The sequence below is a fragment of the Crocodylus porosus genome, unplaced genomic scaffold, assembly GCF_001723895.1.
Source record: "Crocodylus porosus isolate Cpor-Errol unplaced genomic scaffold, CroPor_comp1, whole genome shotgun sequence".
In the NCBI taxonomy this organism is placed as follows: domain Eukaryota; kingdom Metazoa; phylum Chordata; order Crocodylia; family Crocodylidae; genus Crocodylus; species Crocodylus porosus.
In genome coordinates, this window is record NW_017728925.1 from 10171087 (window position 1) to 10191630 (window position 20544).

The 20544-nt window shown below is 42.1% G+C and overlaps 1 protein-coding gene across 7 annotated transcripts in view; it reads left to right on the plus strand.

The window, feature by feature from the left end:
* Positions 1-20544, plus strand: part of SPTAN1 (spectrin alpha, non-erythrocytic 1) — a 60654-nt gene that overhangs the window by 29747 nt on the left and 10363 nt on the right. For 4 of the 7 annotated variants that reach the window (XM_019540699.1, XM_019540701.1, XM_019540700.1 and 1 more), the window contains 25 exons: positions 937-1135; positions 2667-2771; positions 3563-3586; positions 3989-4024; positions 5260-5307; positions 6468-6559; positions 7878-8022; positions 8139-8320; positions 8479-8578; positions 8766-8963; positions 9075-9221; positions 9795-9898; positions 10062-10224; positions 10735-10749; positions 12578-12709; positions 13056-13193; positions 13554-13658; positions 13879-14087; positions 14900-15020; positions 15425-15546; positions 17250-17382; positions 18243-18341; positions 19253-19412; positions 19765-19841; positions 19990-20199. In XM_019540699.1, the coding sequence (XP_019396244.1) occupies positions 937-1135; positions 2667-2771; positions 3563-3586; positions 3989-4024; positions 5260-5307; positions 6468-6559; positions 7878-8022; positions 8139-8320; positions 8479-8578; positions 8766-8963; positions 9075-9221; positions 9795-9898; positions 10062-10224; positions 10735-10749; positions 12578-12709; positions 13056-13193; positions 13554-13658; positions 13879-14087; positions 14900-15020; positions 15425-15546; positions 17250-17382; positions 18243-18341; positions 19253-19412; positions 19765-19841; positions 19990-20199 (3064 nt within the window). The remainder of the gene's footprint in view (positions 1-936; positions 1136-2666; positions 2772-3562; positions 3587-3988; positions 4025-5259; positions 5308-6467; positions 6560-7877; positions 8023-8138; positions 8321-8478; positions 8579-8765; positions 8964-9074; positions 9222-9794; positions 9899-10061; positions 10225-10734; positions 10750-12577; positions 12710-13055; positions 13194-13553; positions 13659-13878; positions 14088-14899; positions 15021-15424; positions 15547-17249; positions 17383-18242; positions 18342-19252; positions 19413-19764; positions 19842-19989; positions 20200-20544) is intronic. The other 3 variants (XM_019540698.1, XM_019540702.1, XM_019540704.1) reach the window with 1 other exon arrangement.

Genomic DNA, 20544 nt, shown 5'->3' on the forward strand with positions numbered 1-20544 from the left:
TGATATCCTCAAGGTCCTACCATGTTGGAAAGTAATCCTTCATTAGCCACCCAGGGGTCCCCCAGAGAGCAAAATGAAACCACTACAAGGCTCTGCAGTTCTCTTGTGTGGGCCTGCAAGTCTCTCAGTGAAAACTTATGGTATTAACAACAGCTAATGTAATAAATCAGAATGGACCCCTTCCCACTGTACATGGCTTGAAGATGAGTATTACCCATGGATGACCCTGTACTATATGTCCAGGCCTGAAATCAATTGAGAAAATGTGAGTAACCGAGGTGTGAATGGAATTTACCCCATCACCAGATGATTTGAAACAGAACGACAGAGTGACTATTAAGGGTAACTCCTCCAAGAAGGCCTTTAACACAGCTGATTTGAAATGGTTGTCATGTTTCTCTTCCCCAAAAGGCATTCACAGTCTCCTATATAAGTAATGAACACAAATGACAATGCATCAGACAGCTCAGTAGTTTCAGGTGAGGCATGGAAAATTGAAGTATTGGAGGATGATATTTCAGTGTTGTACACAGCTTATTTTGTCCACCTGTTTGATATAGTTGCAGGCAGAGTATATCATAAAGTAAGTTCTTTCCCATACGTGCCCTATGCTGTATGCAGCCAACCCTGCATTGCCATGCTGTTACTGCTTACCAGCACTTGTTATTATCAGCTGTCATTTGATTTTTTGCTTCTGCTCACCAGAAAAAGCCTTTATACAGGGATGACCTTCTAATGTACTAGTATATATTCTGAAGGTTTACATTTACATGATCACATACAGATCATCCTGTGCAATAATAGGCAATTTGGTATCTTGGTGTGGGGATAATCCCATCTCTGGCAGTACTGCCTTCCATTCAGATGCCTGTACGTGTCACGGGCCCTGGTGTAAGTGAGATATCATAGCTCCCTGCCTTTCTCTGCTTGTCCCAGATACCACTCTTTGCTTGAGCTGGGGGAGAAGCGCAAAGACATGCTGGAAAAAAGCTGCAAAAAGTTCATGCTTTTCCGGGAGGCTAATGAGCTGCAGCAGTGGATCAATGAGAAGGAGGCTGCACTCACCAATGAGGAGGTGGGAGCTGATTTAGAGCAGGTGGAGGTACTGCAGAAGAAATTTGATGACTTCCAGAAGGTAAGTAGTCGTGGTCCGTAAGTTGCATAGTAAGCCTACTTCCCTTCTGTCCCTACGCTCAGTTCCCTGACTGGGTAGCCATGTGACAGCTCCTTATTTTGGTATAGTTCAGACAAAACAGAAGCATGTGAAGCAAACAAAGCACTTGGTATAATTTCTTTTAGTGCTGCCAGAGCACAGATCCACATAGACCCCCTCTTTCTCTCCTTCCCTCCTGTGTTTTGCTTTATGTAACGGTGCACCGGAGAGAGATCCCTCTTTATATCCTGTGTCTCGAGTAGTGTCCCATACGCTTATTTGTAGGTGCAGCCCTTTACCACTACCTCATGGGCATCTTCCTCAGTGCTGGGCATTCTGTATGTGAAATGTCCTATTCTTTGTAGCTTAAGGGCAGAATATTTTTTAAAATGATCTGATGTGCATGGTGGTGTATGAGATATGAAATACTAATGTTCTCTAATCTGAAGAGATTATTAGCATGTGACTTTTTTTTTTTCCTTCAGCCATTTTTGGGATGCCAGTGTGGCATCGGCTTGAGTTTCTGCTTGCACGAGACTTATAAAAATGCTTCTTGGGGAAGCTCATTACGAGGAGTTCTGAGCTTGCAAATTGGAGCAGCTGGTGATTTGGTGGCTTTCTAGGCTGCATATTGTGTTTACAACTTGTATGTTAATTAACAAATAACCTTGTCCAACCTAATATTGCAGCTGTGGAAATAATGCCAAATACCACAGTGTGTTTCTATAATAGCTTGATGGGTGAACTTGGAAGAAGTTACCTTTTGAAATACGTAGCACTTTTCCTTTTTGTTAATAGACTGGTGCCATCCTCTTATTGTGCCTGAAGTAATAAACTCCTAAAATTACCACTTCAGTCATTCTTTTGATGAATTTATCCAGCACTACAGCTAATAGCTTTTGATCTTGATCATTTTGGTCAGTGGTGCTCAATCTTTCAGCCCAACTGGGCAGATCACACAAGTGGGTTGTTCTGTATGCCTGATCCAGCATGGGGTTGCCAAACAGGGTTGGTCTGTGGGTGCAGTCCAGTGTGCCAACCCAGCCCCATGGACTGGATCCAGCACCGGAACAACTCTGTGCCAGCCCAGTCTGGCCCCATGCACGAGATCTGACCACAGTGACCCTGTACACCAGTGTAGTCTAGCACACAGACCCATGTCATTAGACGCGTGGGCCAGATAACACAGTCTCGCAGACCAGAGGTTGTGTGTCACTGAGATTGGTGATGTAGACATGTAGTTAATAGATTTATAGGTTATAACATTGTTAGGCAATTCATCAGCTTGATTTGTGCACGGAAAAATCTTGAAACCCATTTCTTTAATACATTGATGCTGATACTTGGGATTTCTTGGAAAAAAGATGCATCCCTATGTCTACATTGCATAAACTGGAAAGGTCAGGAGAGCTGAATTCCTGCTGTTGGCAATTTGGGTAGCTCTGTTGCAGCTGCCTCCTTTTGTTTTGTTTATCTGCAAGTTCAATCTATGGTGTTTTGCTGTCTTGTGCAGGATCTGAAAGCCAATGAATCGCGCCTAAAGGATATCAACAAAGTTGCAAATGACCTGGAATCAGAAGGGCTGATAGCAGAAGAAGTACAGGCAGTACAGCAGCAGGTTCGTGCTTGTTTCTGACTTGGGCTACTGCCAGGTTGTAGCAAGGACAAGTGGAATTGCCTTTTCTTCTCCAGGTTTTCTATCTCTCTTCCTCTTCTGCAGCCACAGATTTATTGCTAAATATTAGCTGCTTACTGTTTCCAAGATTGTTAGTAGTCTAACTAGAGCCTCTTAATATCTTCTCTGGAGAATGGGTTAGCTTAACAATCATTCAATTTTATGTAGTGCAGTAGCATGTTTCTAGACCACTGCTTAGGAGTTTTTTAATGGTTGGAATCCTAAATAACTGCTTGAATTCTTTTTGATTTGCATTGTTGCTTTCTACTTAATCTTTCCAGTTTTTTATCAATTAAGTGGGGATAATGCTTGGATACCTTAGAGGGCCAAGGGTTAACACTGGTTTATTGGTTTCATTTGTTTCATTGTTTGTGCGCGAGCTTTCAAAATTTAAACTGTTATATAAATGCCAGGTGGTATTAGCTTTTCAAAGCTCTTGGTTTGTGCTAACAATTCTGCCCAATCAACCATAACAGGAAGGAACGCTAAGCAAACTCATTCCTTTATAAATCCCTGGAGGTAATGTGTTCCTGGAGGTGTGTGCAGCAATAAATCCTGCTATTCAATGCTGCCCATTGTCTTTGAGAACATTCTTTGGCTGGTAACATACTGAAGGTCAACATGTAGGAGAATATTTTGTCCATTCCATCACCTTTCCACAAAAATAATCAATCTTTCTACAATTTCTCTCGAGTGTCTTGCAAAGTAACAGCTATTTCCTTTTTCCCTTGCAGGAAGTCTATGGCATGATGCCCAGGGTAAGCACTGACATGACATTTACATGTTGTCTTAAAAAGAGGATCAGAGGACATACAAGATGTTAAGGTTGAGGCCCCCTTGGGAGTACAGTTTGTTTCCCACATGTCCCTTGAACATCGTTATCAAGAGTTATTTTTAAAAATTCCCTTGGTCTTCCTGAATGTATTTGAAGAGGGGGTCTCTCATCCATTCATCTTGTTTGCACCTCTGGTTGCCAGCCTTCTCTGTGCAGGATAATTTTTATTTTATTTTTTGAAAGAATCAAAAATGTATGCATTCAAATATCTTTAGGGTTTAATTCGTGTATCCTGTTTGTTTCTGATTTAGTCAGGTTTGGGCTAACTCCCGTCTTTTTGTTTTCTTATGTTTAAAGTTTCCTTTTTTTTTTTTCTTTTTAATAGGATGAAACTGATTCTAAGACTGCTTCACCTTGGAAGGTAGGGCTTGTTTATTTGGTGGCCCCTTCAACTAGTGTGTTTTTACAAATGGAAATACATGCAGAATAGTCATCTTGTGTTATCACTGCAGCCCATTCTGCACAAGAGGAGCGAATTTTCTTTCTGTCCTGGTCAAATAGGTCTCCCTGGGAGTCCTGAAATACTTTTTGAATATTTATAAGTAATGTTACCCCAGTCCAGTACTGACTTCTGTAAGGCCCCATGCCTATGTTTTATCTTCCTCCCTCTAATTTGTTTTAACTGCATGTGTAGAAGTTGCTAAGTCTTTGAGGAGGAATGGATATAGATTACACTTCTAAATATACTCCACTGTGGCAATGTTGCTTGCAGAAAATGAAGCTTTTCCCGTAAGACCTATATATAATCTTCAATTGAAGAAATGCTGTCCACATCCAGACGAGCATAGCTGTGTGGTATGTGGCACATACTGCACATTCAGCTGTTCTCTGAGCAGGATGGGATTGACTCCAGGGGATCCCAGGGTCAAAAAAACCTGTGTGCGCATACAAAAAAAAAAAATGCAGGGCAGTGCATGTGGGGGCAGCACATGCTGCCCAAAACTAGAGTCTGACAGGCCAGAGCCATGCTCTGGCTGCCAGCCAGGCTCCAAGCAGAGGATCACTGTAGCTGCAGCCCCAGGAGGTCCCCAGGTAAGGCTTCTGCAGCTAGCCCAGTGCTAGCCCCAGCCTCCTGTACCCACCTGGGGTAACCTGCTGGGTGGGGGGTGTATTTTGTTTTGTTTTGTTTTTTGTTTGTTTGTTTTCTTTTGCGGTAGTCTCAAATACCATTTTAAGTTTTGAACAACATATTAATTACAGGTTAGGATGATTTTGCTAAACAGTTAAATCTGTTGAAAATGTCATCCCCGATTTTTTTTTAAATGATTTTTTTTTTTTTTTTAAATAAATATCTTGTACATAATAATAACATACATGCACTTCTTTAGCCTTTAAGCTGTTACAACTGATTAATTTCTAGCATTCACTTCTGTTTTGAAATGCAGAAAGCCAGTTGTCCATGTTGGACACTTCTGAAGAAACTGAGGATTATAAAATCATAGGCATATTACAATCACTTTTCATTTTGTAAAATCCTGTTTGACCAAAGCTCAATTGTTGGTGTGTGTAAGGAGTTCTGCTAGTGTGCTATGGTGCCAATTTGTCAGTAAATGAATTAAACTTGTACCTTTTTATTTCTGCCTCTTCTTCGTGCAGTCTGCCCGTCTGATGGTACACACAGTGGCAACCTTTAATTCCATCAAGGTAGGACAACTGCTGTTCAAATCCAATGAAAAGTAATAGCTTTCTTTTATCACTTACATCTGTGTGCCACTTTGTATCTTCATATTCCATTGCCCTTAATCTTCTGACTACACGTTAGCCAGCCCCATCCCTAGCCCTCTTCAACTCCCTCCCTCCCTCCCTCCCTATGTGGGCCTCGATTCTAACCCACTTACCTGTAGGGAGCTGCTCTCCACACTGCCTGGCTGCCATGTGCACATGTATGTGTGCACGTGCACGTGGCACCTTCTGTCGGATTGCCCTCCTTTTGCTCCCCTCAGCGTCTTGCAGACTGGAACTCTGCTAGCCTGCAAAGGCAAACTTACCATTTCCCATGGTTTTTCTCCTGAAAAGGAGAAAATCTGTTTTTTGGTTTGTTTGTTTTTCTATGGCAAATGGAAAACGTGGACCTTTGCTTATAACATTTCACCTATACACTGGTATCTTATTTAACTATGTGCTCTAAAGAAAGAGTGTTGTTTTTGTTTTGTTTTTTAACCCCAGGAGAAATACTAATAGTTTGCTGTTACCTATGTAGGATCCTTGAATCAATGCTTGCTTCTGTAATCAAAGCAGCAAAATAGGATCCTTACGTTATGCACATGGACAGCTTGCGATTAACAGGCTTCAGCCACGTTTGAAGATCGCTGTAGTCTTTCTCTTGGCTCTTTTCCTAACTCCCGTCATTCTCCAAGCAGTGGCTTGTATATCTTGAATTGTAGCTATTTTAGCAAGACTTCCAAAAGTCTACTAAACTCTTCTTAAACCAGTGGTATTATAACCCTTGTCCATGGACTGCCAGTGTTCCCCAGGCCTTGCCATCATGTCCATAGGATAAAACCTCCAGGGCTCTAAGGGGAGAGGGAGTGCTATAAAGCATGGCTGGAAGCACAAGCCACTGTTTCTACAAAAGTCTGCAGAACAGAACAGTTGGAGAACCATTGTTGCAACTTGGGTTTTGCCTTGTTGAAGAATAGCTGTATAGAGGGACTGTTTTCTTTAGAGCCCTTTATTGTGCTTGCCATATCTGTCACAAAGTCATGCCAGTTAGCTTGGTAGCTGGACGGGGGAGATTTTTCTTTGTAAACAAGTAATAAATAAAACAACCAAGTGTAATGTTGGGGTTTCTGTTGCCCCTATAGGAGCTGAATGAGCGCTGGAGATCTCTGCAGCAACTAGCAGAAGAGCGAAGCCAGCTGCTGGGCAGTGCCCATGAAGTTCAGCGATTCCACAGGTAAGACCCACTACCTGGATGCAGCAAGTAACAGGTTAGGAGTTGGTGCCACATGTAATTTTTGTCCTAGGCTTCATGTAAAACTTATTTATTGTAATTTTAAAATGTGGCAGCTCATGAGACTGCCGTTCAACTCCCATCTCCTTCAAAGGAAGTTAGACAAAGCCCATGGCAAAGAGTAGTTCTCTAACCTGTGGTTTGTATTAATATTTTAAATGACTAAGATGACTCTTTGGCTTCATTCTTGACTGAGTCGTCTTGTGATAGTGGCACATTGTTAGCAGCAAGGAAGCCTGTTGTAGGGTTGTAAAATAGTGTAGATGTTGCCTTAAGCCTTTACCTTGAGAATATAACCCTTTGAAGAACAGCCAGTGCTCCTGCCAGGTTGTGCCCTTTCTATTCTCATGAACTGCCTCTTTTCTTCCTTTGTCTCCTCTATCCTTTGGTCACTGGCTGCCACACACAGATCTAGCTCCTCTGTTCAGTTTTTTGGCAGTTCAATACAGTATGACAGCAACCTTATAAACATTTGAAAGTGTTTGTGTACTGAATCTTTCTCCTATTCAGTGTACAGCATCTGTTTTTTTTTCTTCCCCCCACCACCCCGGTTGCTACAACACTACCAGACCAACTTCATCTCTATGTGTGTGTAAGGTGCCTGCACAATGGAAGTCTGTTTCATAGATCATAGACACCAGGGCTGGAAGGGACCTTGGAAGATTGAGTCCAGCCCCCTGCTCTTGGTTGTCATTTGGCCCCTACTGTAATAAGCATGATTAATCATTTCTTGTGCAACGTTCTCCACTACTATTGTCACTCATTTCCGAAGCTCATACCGCAATCTAAACAAAGGATGTTAAAAGAAGAATTTTGACTATTATTTTGCTGTCACTTAAGAGGAAGAGGTTAGTCTGATGAAATACAGGAGTACTAGAGTTATGATGTTAAGGATCTGGATTATTTTCCCACTTTTGCCAGAGATTGACTATATGATCTTAGGAAGCCATTTAAACCTTTTGGCTTAGGTTTCCCCACTTTTTAAATGAGGGCAATAATTTTCTACTCCCCACAGTGGTTGATATGATGGGTAATACGAGCTCTACAGTTCTCAAAAGTAGCAGCACAAATTCTGCTCGTTAAATTAGACTAACATTTTCTTACTTCTGAGAAATTTTAAGTCTGCTTCAAAACTGACAAAGAAACCATTTAATAGGCACTCACATTCTTAGGAAACAAGCTGTTTGGAGTTTGATAAAGAGATTTAGCATGAGCTTCATAGTACTTTTTCCCCCCCCCCCCCTCGCCTTCCTGCAACCAGAGATGCCGATGAAACTAAGGAATGGATTGAAGAGAAGAATCAGGCATTAAATACAGATAACTATGGACATGACCTGGCCAGTGTGCAGGCCCTGCAGCGCAAACATGAAGGTTTTGAGAGAGACCTGGCAGCTCTTGGAGACAAGGTAAGCCCAAGAATGGGAAAAACATATTGGGTTATTTCCTTTATCTCATAGTGATGCTTGAACTGCAGAGGAGGCTCCTGCCATCTTTGTCCTCACTCCTCCTTTTTGCTGTCCAGGTGAACTCTCTTGGAGAGACTGCACAGCGCCTAATCCAGTCGCACCCGGAGTCTGCCGAAGACCTTCAAGAAAAGTGTACTGAGCTGAACCAGGCCTGGAGCAGCCTGGGAAAACGTGCTGACCAGCGCAAAGAGAAGCTTGGGGACTCTCATGACCTCCAGCGTTTCCTCAGTGACTTCAGGTAAATGCTGGGTTGGATAAAATCCCTAATCCTCACTGTGTTTAAACATCAGTGATGTACACAGGGCAGAGGACTTAGGGTGACCATCTGCTGAGGCAGTGAAAAAGCTCATTTTCCTGCAAAAAGCCTCAAATATTTCTCTCTTTGCTTGTTTGCAGGGACCTCATGTCTTGGATTAATGGAATCCGGGGCTTGGTGTCCTCAGATGAACTGGCAAAGGATGTGACAGGAGCTGAGGCTCTGCTGGAAAGGCACCAGGTATGTAGAAGATCTTAAGCCTTTTTCTCCTGAAGGCAGTTTCAATTGCACTGTAGTAATTCAGTTCAGCAGGAGGGGTTGTTCTTGTTTTTGTTTTTGTTTTTTTAACTTCCATTTAATTTGCCAAGAACAGATTGACGATTTAGCATTCTGCTTTATTCAATAAACTTCTTTCCCTTCTGTACAGGAACATCGCACTGAAATAGATGCCAGGGCTGGCACTTTCCAGGCATTTGAACAATTTGGTCAACAACTCTTGGCTCGTGGACACTATGCCAGTCCAGAGATTAAAGAGAAACTGGATATTCTAGATCGGGAACGGGCAGACCTGGAGAAAGCCTGGGTCCAGCGCAGAATGATGTTGGACCAGTGTTTAGAATTACAGGTACTCTGCTACATAAGAAAGCTTCTTTTCTTAAGGAAATTTTCTCTTTTCAGATATGTGAGCAGTGATGACTGGATTCCTTTCATACCTGGTTTTTTTTTTTCTCCTTAGCTGTTTCATCGGGACTGTGAACAGGCTGAAAACTGGATGGCTGCCCGTGAGGCTTTCCTGAACACGGAAGATAAAGGTGACACTTTAGACAGTGTTGAGGCTCTCATCAAGAAACACGAGGACTTCGATAAAGCAATCAATGTCCAGGTGAGGGGCAAGTCTAAAGGGAAAGGCAGACTTAGTTTATTTTCATACAGCCTTCAAGAACAAAAATTGAAGGTCACGGAGACGGGTCACATTCACATCTTGGGGTTGTAAATCTGAAGTTTAGAAGTTAATGCTGAGAGGGAGTATGCTACCCATTGGTTATGAATATGACATGATGAAATCAGAAGTATTTATTTAAAAAGTTTGCAATGGAAATCCCATATGCTGGGAAAAAAGCAATGTTCCTTCTACTTTCCTAAGCCCTAGAAGATCCCTTTCTGCTCTTTAAAAGAAATCTTATACTGGTCTGGCACAGGGAACAAAAGTCTCTTCATCTTGTTCCTGTTGGTCTGCAGGGTTTCCCACTTGTTTCCAAGTGGAGTTCTGTGCTAGTCCTGACATATAAGCCTGACTCCCTTTTAGGACTTATAGTCGTAAGATCGTTTTGCTTCTTTTTCTGTTTAAAAGAAAAAAGAAGTCCCCTATTGTTCTTACACAGCTGTTCACGTTGGCTTTTTGATTTTTGGAGATACTAGACTCATTCTAACTTCTGTGGCTCTTGTTTTTATGCAGGAAGAAAAAATTGCTGCTCTTCAGGCTTTTGCTGACCAACTGATTTCTGCGGACCACTATGCGAAAGGTGTTATTTCTAACAGACGCAATGAGGTTCTGGACAGGTTTGTGCGCTCATAGTCTTGATAACGTGTTTCAGATACTAGCTGAAATTGGGTAATTCTTTGGAGGTGGCTTTTAGAGCTTTTAGGATTGCATGCAATCTCCTGTCTCATACCTGTTTTCAGGGCGTAGATATGCATCAACTCTTTATATGCTTCTGTACAGGTGGCGTCGCCTGAAGGCTCAGATGATTGAGAAGAGGTCTAAGCTGGGAGAATCTCAGACCCTCCAGCAGTTCAGCCGTGATGTTGATGAAATAGAGGCCTGGATCAGTGAAAAGCTCCAAACTGCAAGTGATGAATCATACAAGGATCCCACAAATATTCAGGTAAATAATATTTTCAGCCCAGGAAAGTTTAAGCATAGTGAAGGCTTTCACTCCACTGTAGTTTATCTTGTTGATGATATAATATGCCCAGAGAAATCCCAGTTGTGTTATAAGAGGATAACAGATCGTATTTGGCATGCACCTCCCGCCTCAGAAGTGGAAGTCAAAGCATGAATTGTATATGGGGAACAGCCCAAAACAGAAATCAGTAGTTAAGTTTTTATGCATATAATTAATAAAATATTCACAGATGGCCTGAAATTGCATAAGTCCCTAGACAACTTTCCTGTCCTTTCTTTCCATCTTCCCCCCCAGATCCAGATAATAAAATTATTGTTCTTTGATAAATGTCTCTTAGGTCCCAGGTTTATTTACTGTTCTGAGATGCCGCTCTTAATGTTTCTGTATTAGAGGAAGGCTCTTGAAGTCATTTCCTTCGTTTTTAATACTGGTTTGTGGTCAAATAATAAATGCACTGAACTTTGCTTCTCTTCTCAATCTGTTTTGTAGCTTTCCAAACTGTTGGTAAGTTTTGTAGTTTGGACTAGCTGTAATATGTGTTGTTGTTTTTTTTTGGGGGGGGGGTTGTGTTGGTTTTTTTCCCCCTGCATAGATTGTGTGAGGACATGGTCTGGCTGCAGTCTATTGCTCCATCCATCCATTCATCCAGCCTCTTTTCCATTTTCTAATAGTCATTGGCTTCCATTCAGGTGTAGTTACTGGGCCCTTTGTTCTTGGATGTGGCTTTTTTTGTTTATTCCTCTGAAGCACCTGTTTTAGTTTTGCAGGTGCATTCTGCATGGTCTGTTTGATTCATGCTGCATTGTTTGTTAGTTTCTCTTTAAGTAGCTGATAGAATGAAGTGTGGGTGGTATCCTCCTCCTTTTTCAGGATCTAGCTATTGTATTTGTCTTCATACTCCGTGGAATTAGAATGGGGTTACCTGCTCCACAAGCTTGGGCTTGGAGTCAGAATTCTTAGGCATGAGAAATGTCACTAAAAATGGGAATCCCACATGGCCACACACCAACAGGGCCAGCATGGTGGAAGATATAAAGGAAAGATTGCAAATGGAGGAAGAAAACGGCACAAAGGAAAGAGGAGGAGGATTAATTGTGTGGGGGGAGCAGGAGTGAAGGAAGCATTGTTTGTATCTTTAGGCATTAGAGATTCTACTAAATTTTAGATTTTTTTTGTATGATTTCTCAAAAAGAACAAACTTGACCCTTCCCTGGAGGATGGGTTTATTTTTGTGATAATTAAGCTGATATTGTCCCATTAGAAGGGATGGGGGGAGCAGTGGTTGTTTTTTTTTTTCCCCGGCATACTGAGTTCAAATGTCATTAAATTTCTGGGATTTAACTGATTTTAATCACACTACTCAGAACTAGCTGTTTCCAGAATAAAGCAGTTCATGCAGAATTTCTCATGACCGTGCTGTAGTTTTTCATGTCTTATTTTCTCTCTTAACATTCTCCTTGCATTCCATTCTCCCCCAGGGTAGTGCATATCCCCATGTCTCCAGTGTTACTAGCATTTTAAGTTGATTATATGTAAATACTGTCTTGTCCCTTTGTTTATGCTCTTGATGGGTCTGTGCATGTATATATTAAGGAAAAATGCACACTTACTCTTGTATGGCTCCTATTGTTCTCATGGCGCTCTCAGTTCTCAGTGAAGACAAATTTCAGCATGTGGCTTAGCACTCTGTTAAATAGTCAGATGTAGCTCAACTATTTTACCTTGGCATTTTAGTACACAAATCGTATTAGAGCCTTAATATCAATCTGTCCAGAAAAGGGTCAGGTAGAGTAGTGAGGTTTCTTTCTGACTTGCAAATAAGGATGGGAGAAGTCATACAACCCACAAAACTGATTGCGATCTGAGCCGTTATATTTGGGTATGTACAGACAGAGTGTATTGTAGAAGTGTTGCATAAATTGGAAATCTGTAGTTGGAGGACAGGTGAACTTCAAAATTGGAAATGGGTTAACAGCCTCCTATTAATGTTGGAGAAATATTCTCAAGCAGAAATAGTATTATACATATCTACCCACAAATAAATATGCTTGGTTAGAGGCAGCCTGATGTCCACCAGTTAAATGGACCGATCTGAGTTCCAGTAATTGGGAATAAATCACTTGAATAAACAATGATAAATGCACTACAAATGCCTAGATGGCATTGGATTTTTATAATTTTGCTTTGGGCACTTAGTATTTCACCAGATCAGATGACCCATAAATTCCTTTCCCTCAGATCCACAGCAAACCTTTCCATTCTCTTCTCAGCCCATGAGAATAATTTAGGAGCCTAAAATGCAGTCATTAATCACTTTTTCTGCTGTGTTCAGAGCAAACACCAGAAACATCAGGCCTTTGAAGCTGAACTTCATGCTAATGCAGACCGGATCCGTGGAGTCATTGATATGGGGAATTCGTTGATCGATCGGGGAGCGTGTGCTGGCAGTGAGGATGCAGTAAAGGTAAGTGTAGCAAATACAAGACAGTTATTCCTAGCACTGAATTGCTTCTGCACTTGTATTCTGTTGGAGGAAAAGAAGCAATTGCCTTTCCTAGATGTTTTTTATTATTTTCATAACTGTACAGTAGGAAGCATAAGAACTATTTTGGTTTTTTGCTTGGGGAAGTGTAATATTTTCTGATACTGCAGACATAGCAGTAAAATGCTGTCTGTTTGTTAGACATCAGGAAATAGTGACTGTATGTTGTACAGGTGGGGAAGTGGCCACCAGGCTTGTATCTTGTTCCTATGCTGCACTTCCTAGGGATTTTGTTCCACCCTTATTTACCTTTTTCTCCTTGTAACAGGTGCGCTTAGCTGCTCTGGCTGACCAGTGGCAATTCCTGGTGCAGAAATCAGCAGAGAAGAGCCAAAAGCTGAAAGAAGCCAACAAACAGCAGAATTTCAATACTGGAATCAAAGACTTTGATTTCTGGCTTTCAGAGGTAGCTGACAACTTGGGATGGGGAATTATTTGAAGAGACTGCATTTTCTCTAGTTTGGGCTCCCTCTTGTGACATGGGTGGCATCCTAGAATATGGCAGAGTTAAGGTATCATCAGCAAAAGCAGTCCTTTAGTACAGAATTCTTGATAGAAAGCAAGTGGTTGGGAAGTTTTGCCAGTGCAAGCAGTATCCCAAGCGTAGAGGAAAGGAAATGTTTGATGCCTGTAGGGAGAAAAAGCTGATGGTCTTAATCTATACTTGGGAAGGTGGAGGAGAAGAAGAGAACAGTTCACATGTAAGAGCATTACATTTTCAAGGTCCTGCAGAGCTTCAGTCTGCAATTGTCTGTCTGTTTCCCAGGTGGAAGCCCTGCTTGCATCTGAAGACTATGGGAAGGACCTGGCATCTGTGAATAACCTTCTGAAGAAACACCAACTCCTGGAAGCTGATATATCTGCCCATGAAGTAAGCACCTTCTGTCTTGATTTTTACAAGGAGAAGTTGTAATAACTGGTGAAGTCAGTCATGCATGAAGATGTGCTACAAAGTTTTTAAACCTGTTTGAAATGCAGTTTCTATGACTACATCATGATATCTGCAAAGGAACCACATTAAGTTTGATTCTGTGCCAAGATTTCATACTTGCAGTGCTCATTCCTTGCTCACTCCTTGTTTGTGTTCCCAGGATCGCTTGAAGGACCTGAATGGCCAGGCTGACAGCTTGATGACCAGCAGCGCTTTCGACACTTCCCAAGTAAAGGACAAGCGTGACACCATTAATGAACGGTTCCAGCGGATCAAGAGTATGGCAGCAGCCCGGCGTGCAAAGCTAAATGAGTCCCACCGCTTGCATCAGTTCTTCCGGGATATGGATGATGAGGAGTCCTGGATCAAGTATGTTCTTCAGACATGCTAGGTGTAGTGTTGTCTGAGGTCGGGCCCATATTACTGCCATGCTTACAAAAGTTATATTTAAGCATGGTTGTGTAATACCATTGTCAGCATAGTTTCTCTTGTAGTGTACAAAATTAGTCTTCCAGGATAACTGTATTATCCAAACTGGGCCATAAACTTCGGTATATCCCACATCTGCATGATTACCTCCCTAGACCGCATATAGTAAATCTTTATAATGCATCTTATACATGCTTTCTCTGCCAACACTGATCAGAGAGAAGCATCAAAAATGGCTTTAACTCTGGAGGCATGGCTGTATTATCTACAGATACCCACAGTCAAGCCTCAGAAATCATCCAGTTTTGGGAAAACAGTTTCATTTAACTGGGATTTAATTATTGAAGTTTGACTTATTCTTGTGGAAAAGTCCCTACAAATCCTATGAATGAACTGTCCTTCTGTATCAAGTCAAAAAGGTGTTTGTGAGACAGCTGAGAGGATTTCTACTAGTTTGGCCTCTTGCTGTAATTAATTGGATATTCTTTCTAAAGATGTCTTTGTGGAGGCTGATTTTGTTGGTGCATAATCAAGGAAATAGCAAAAATGGTTGGGCTGATTCCCACTCCTTTTGGTGTTTTGAGGAGACGGCCTCAGAGAGGGTCAAAATTGGGAGGAGGTGGGGGGTGTTAAGTTTTAAAAATGTATTGGACACTGGATGGAAGACTTAAAATCTGAAGTGTGGATGTTATTTTTCATTTTTAGAGGAGATATAAACCAATTGTCTTTTTCTCTCTCCCTCTGGAACTCAGGGAAAAGAAACTGCTGGTTAGCTCAGAGGACTATGGCAGAGACCTTACTGGAGTGCAGAACCTAAGGAAGAAACACAAACGTCTGGAAGCAGAACTGGCTGCTCATGAGCCTGCCATCCAGGTAAAGAAGCCAGTCAGAGGGGGCAATGTCCCATAGATGATACTGATGATGTTTTCCTTGAATCTTTTGCTGTAGACAGTGAGGGAGGGAAAATGCCCTGTGAGGGATTAGTGCTCACAATTGGTACACTGTAGCGTGAGTGTGGTATACTATGTAGTTGGGTTGCAGATTTTTAACACTACCAGGTGTTGATTTACACAGCAAAACATACAGTCAGACTTTATAAAAGTGACCAGAAGTTATTTGCTCTTCAAGGAGCAGCATTTCTGTTCTTGGTTCCAAGCCCACAAAGTCCTTGTTAACAAAAGAAAATGGTTCAAAAGTATCATAAATTATCTGAGCATAGAATAACCGCAGCTCTGCTGCTGGACACAGAGTTCAGCATATGTTTGTCTGTTTTTCAGGGTGTACTGGACACTGGGAAGAAACTGTCAGATGATAACACGATTGGAAAGGAGGAGATACAGCAGAGACTGGCTCAATTTGTGGAGCACTGGAAGGAGTTAAAGCAGCTGGCATCTGCACGGTGAGTGAGAACCAGCCCTCCTGGACAGGTAGTATAAATACAACAATATAGGGGCATGCATCCAGATTTGCCAAATCCTTGGTACTGTCTGCAGCCATTTGTATGCAATAAATATTAATAATGCATTCCATGGGGGCCAGGACAGGAGCCTGTGAAAAAAGTCAGCTGTAACATTCCTCAGTAAAAGCTGTAGTATGTGCTCACCAATAAGAAACACAAGTCCTATACAGTAAGTTCTGGGGGCTTTGTTCTTTCTCCATTTACAGTGGTCAGAGGTTTAGAATTAATTGGCTATGATCCCTGTCATGCTGTGTTTTCCTGACTAGACACTATCAGGAGGACATAGTCCATAATCTTTAAATATTAAATTACAGTAGATAAAGAACTGGCAGTGACAGAGAGCTATTCTTAAGGCATTTTTATGTGCATTTCTGACACAGCACTGGGCACTTTTAATTAGCTGTGCTAATTTAAAAGTGCCCATGCAACATGTGTATCAGCAGTACAGCATGTCTATGTGCTGAGAAAATGGTAGTAGAGTGCTCTGAACTAGAGGTATGTGAAGTGGGCCCTATTCAATTCAGATTCGGCCCAAATTGGGGACAGTGATTCGATTGATTGATTCGGATCACTGTCCCTGATTTTTGATTTGGCTAAATCTGAAGATTCGATGCTGATTCAGAAAATCAGCAGTTCAGACAGGCACACCGTTAAATGCTTTTTCTACATACCTTGAGGTACCAGCGCAGCTTGTGAATGCTGCGACGCTGGGGCACGTAGTGTCCCACAGGAGTGCAGGGGAGCCCTCCACATGGTCGGCAGTGTGAACCCAGAAGTGGACCAGAAGCACTTTCAGTCCACTTCTGGGTGTGCTGGGGCCCCCCCTGCATCTCCCCAGCTTGGTGATGGGCCATGGGGGGACCCTGGGTGTCCCCCACCCCCACAGACCCAGGAGGTGCCATTCGCCAAGCCGAGGTGGGGGACCCAGCATGCTCTCCGGTGGACCCAGAAGTGGATTGGAGGTGCTTCTGGCCCACCCCACTTCTGGGTCTGCTGCCAAGCACACTGGGGAGCCTCCCCATGCTCCTGTGGGATGCTCCATGCGCCCTAGCATTGCAGCATTTACGAGCTGCCTGCTACCTAGAGGTGTGCATAAAAAATATTTGCAGCTGTGTCTATCTCCGAATTGATTCGGAGGGTTCTGATTTCTATTTGGAGAGATTCAAGGGTTCTCTGATTTCAATTCAGAGATTTGGCCACTGAATCGGGCTGAATCTCTGCCAGATCAAATTGGGGACCATAGCATCACAGCCCTTCTTTGAACTAAAGCACATTGAATGTATTTTATTTTGGAGCGCTGCCATTTTCTCAGCATGGAGATGTGCTGCACCGCTGATGCATGTGACACGTGAGGCTGCCAGAGCACATCAATTCATGTGCTCCAGCAGACTCAATTCGTTAACTCTGCTCTGACGTGCTAGATTTCCAGCATGTTGGAGCAGGCTTCCCGCATGTGTGTAAGTGCTCTTAGCTTCTGTAGAAAGATGGTGGTGTGAATTATCGCACAGAAAAGCTTGAGGGTAGTGAGCAAGTATTGTTGGTCTGTGTACTAATGTCCAGTTTGTCTGAATTAGCAGTTTTTCTGTCGTAACTAAAAGTCAGATAGTCTCTGACTTTTTTTCTTTATTATCTCCTTATAACAGTGGCCAACGTCTGGAAGAGTCTCTGGAGTATCAGCAATTCGTGGCCAATGTTGAAGAAGAAGAAGCCTGGATTAATGAGAAAATGACATTGGTAGCCAGTGAAGACTATGGAGACACACTTGCTGCTATTCAGGTGAGCAGGAGGCTGCACTTCTCTTGCTGGCATCTGCTATTCAGGACACACATGGGTTGTAATTTAATGGATCCTTCCATGCTTTATTTTTCCAGTCAGAGAGATTGTCAGTTCATTATACTACAAGTAGTATATTTTGCAGAGATCACAAATGTTTTGTGAAAAAAATTAAAACGATTCAGTTTCAGCCCTTGGAAGAAACTTGTAAGTTTGGGGTAACTGGTATGCAGCCCTAATTCAATCAACTGCTGTCAGGGGTGCTGGAAAACTGGCCTAGGAAAGAGCAAACTTAAGGATTTCAGGCTTATAGCCCCTTTATGAGTTACATTTTAATGAGACACCTTTCCAGTGAAGAGGCCATCAATATTTGAGAGAAACAGAATGGCTTTCACTTCATAGCATTTTAAGACCCGTTTTAAGACCCTGATCTTGCGAGCAGGTACATGCCTGGTTAACTTGAATGTGTAAGGAGTCTTGTTTAAGTCCATGCGTCTGCCATGTACTTTACAGTTACATTTCTCTGGAAGTGTTTTTATAAGATGGGGAGCTAAGTACTTTCCAGGTAAATTAGATCTGCAAGCTGATATCTTTGCTGGAGTTTGTAGAGAAGAGCTTGTTTGGGAGGGCAGGGGGTGGGGGAATGAAAGAAACTAGATTAGAATTGCTAATTTATACTTGTTTACTTTTCAAGGGGATCAGGTGTTAGATAAGAGTCCTTGAATGCAAAGACTAATATCATTTGTAGCAGAGAATGTGTCAGTCATTGGTGTATTAGAATAATAATAATCCATCTTTTTGCAAGGCATTATCTGAGAAATGGTTATCTAGAAAAGTTACTTACAAACATGCTTTCCCTGCAGGGGTTGCTGAAAAAGCATGAAGCATTTGAAACCGACTTCACCGTGCACAAGGACAGAGTAAATGATGTTTGTGCTAATGGAGAAGACCTCATTAAGAAGGTGAGTTGAATTTGGTAAGGAAAGTAGCTCAAAGGTTCTCTAAAGCTTCCATTTGTTGAAATAGTCACTGTCCTCTTGACACTGATTTAGAAAGATTTTGGGTTGTTGTTTAACACCATCTGTATGTGGTGGTGTATCTTGCTTAAAAAGGTGCGTTTGGTTGGTCATTAAAAATAATTATTTTTGAAGAGGGCTTGATGGACTGGGAAAAGCAGAACCCCGTGTTTCTAATTCTAGCTCTCCAGTTTGCTGGCTGTCTTGGGCAAGTCACTTATTCCTGTTTCTTCCTTCTGGTGGATTCTTATACTTGGGTTTTTGAAGAGCAGAACAATAATCCACCTATCTTGGACTGAGACCTTTGGCGGTGTCTACTGCTGACTCCTTTTGCTGTTGCTTTTAATGTTTCTCTCATCCTGTTTGTTTATATTTCACAGAAATCTTACTGAGGTAGAATTTCCCTTGAAAACCTTAAAATGACTGTTAGCAACCCCATATTTTCTTTTTTGCTGTGTACATTCATTTCTCAGATTTTTCTCATAACCTGACAACAGAAGAACAAGCAAGACTGTGTTTACTTTCTTGTTTTCTCTCACTTTTGGGGGCATGTTTGGAAATAAAATGAGGTCACTATATTAGCACACCAGGCAGATCTGTTCCCTTGCTCTTGGAGCCAGTGAACTGTTGTGAGTAAATGTGCAGGATTTATTTTCATTTATAAAAGAGGTTTTCCTGGCTAGGATTGTGCCTTTGAAGCTCCTAGCTTCATCTCACAAGCATCTTAAGCTGTCCTTCATATGCCTATGTCTCAAGAACATTTCTTAAGATAGTGAAAAGAACTAAGTTTCCCCCAGTGGGATGTGGAAGACATTTAAGTCACACAGGAACTGAACTGTTTTTCTCCTGTCCTACAGAACAATCACCATGAAGAGAACATCACAGCCAAGATGAAAGGCCTGAGGGACAAAGTGTCAGATCTAGAGAAGGCAGCAGCTCAAAGGAAGGCCAAGCTGGATGAGAATTCTGCCTTCCTTCAGTTCAACTGGAAGGCTGATGTTGTGGAGTCCTGGATAGGTATTGTGCTTTACTAATACTGGGTTGCTGACAGATCAGGAGACTGAAAACACCCCTTCATACAGATGGAGCAAAATATTCAAACTTACTGTTTTGAATAGGCAGACATGGGGTGGGTGGTAGTCCATACCTGTGATCTTCAAAGTAGTCAAATATCTGCCTTGGTTTTGTGCTATTTGGGGGACAGTTTCTATATGCCCAAGGCCCCTTCCCTGATTTCCTACATAGAGGAGGGAATAGTGGGTAGGCATAAAGACTGCAAGTTAACCTGAACAAGACAAATGTTCTTTATCACTGTGTGCTTTGGAAAAATGCCTGTGTATTTACATTTAGTCTGCGCTTCATTATCTAGGTGAGAAGGAAAACAGTCTGAAAACAGATGACTATGGGCGAGATCTTTCCTCTGTGCAAACACTCCTCACCAAGCAGGTCAGTGTGCCAAGCATCTCTGTTCAGAGGGAAGGGAGCTTTCTACTTAATAAGACAGAAGAATGTCTGAGCGCTTATCTTTTATTTTTTCCTTGTTCATACATCCAGTAATACAGTTAAATTCACTTGTTCCTATCTAATGTTGCAGGAAACTTTCGATGCTGGTCTTCAGGCTTTCCAGCAGGAAGGAATTGCAAACATCACTGCACTGAAAGACCAGCTACTGGCCGCCAAACACATCCAGTCAAAGGCCATTGAGGTCCGACATGCTTCTCTGATGAAACGCTGGAACCAGCTGCTGGCCAACTCTGCTGCCCGGAAAAAGAAACTCCTGGAGTCTCAGGAGCACTTCAGAAAGGTGAGTGCACAGGCCTGGGGACCATCACAAACAGGGGTGGTAATAACTTAAAGCTCTGTGAAGCTTGACACTTGCACAGAGCACTGATTTATTTATTCATTTATTTATTTTAAAGTCATTAATATGCAGGCTTTTTAAAAGCACAGCTACATGGCAGAGGCCAAACGTATTTTCTTATGAGAAGCTTTCATGAAAGAGGTTCTCAACAGACTAGTCTGAATCAAGCACCTTCTAGGTCATGAGCACCTTTTGCAGCTTCAGTGTCACATGTGTATGCTTAACTGATAGTCTGTTGGAGGATGAGCATTTTTTCCTTCATACAGATGTTTTGGAGATGCTAAGGGG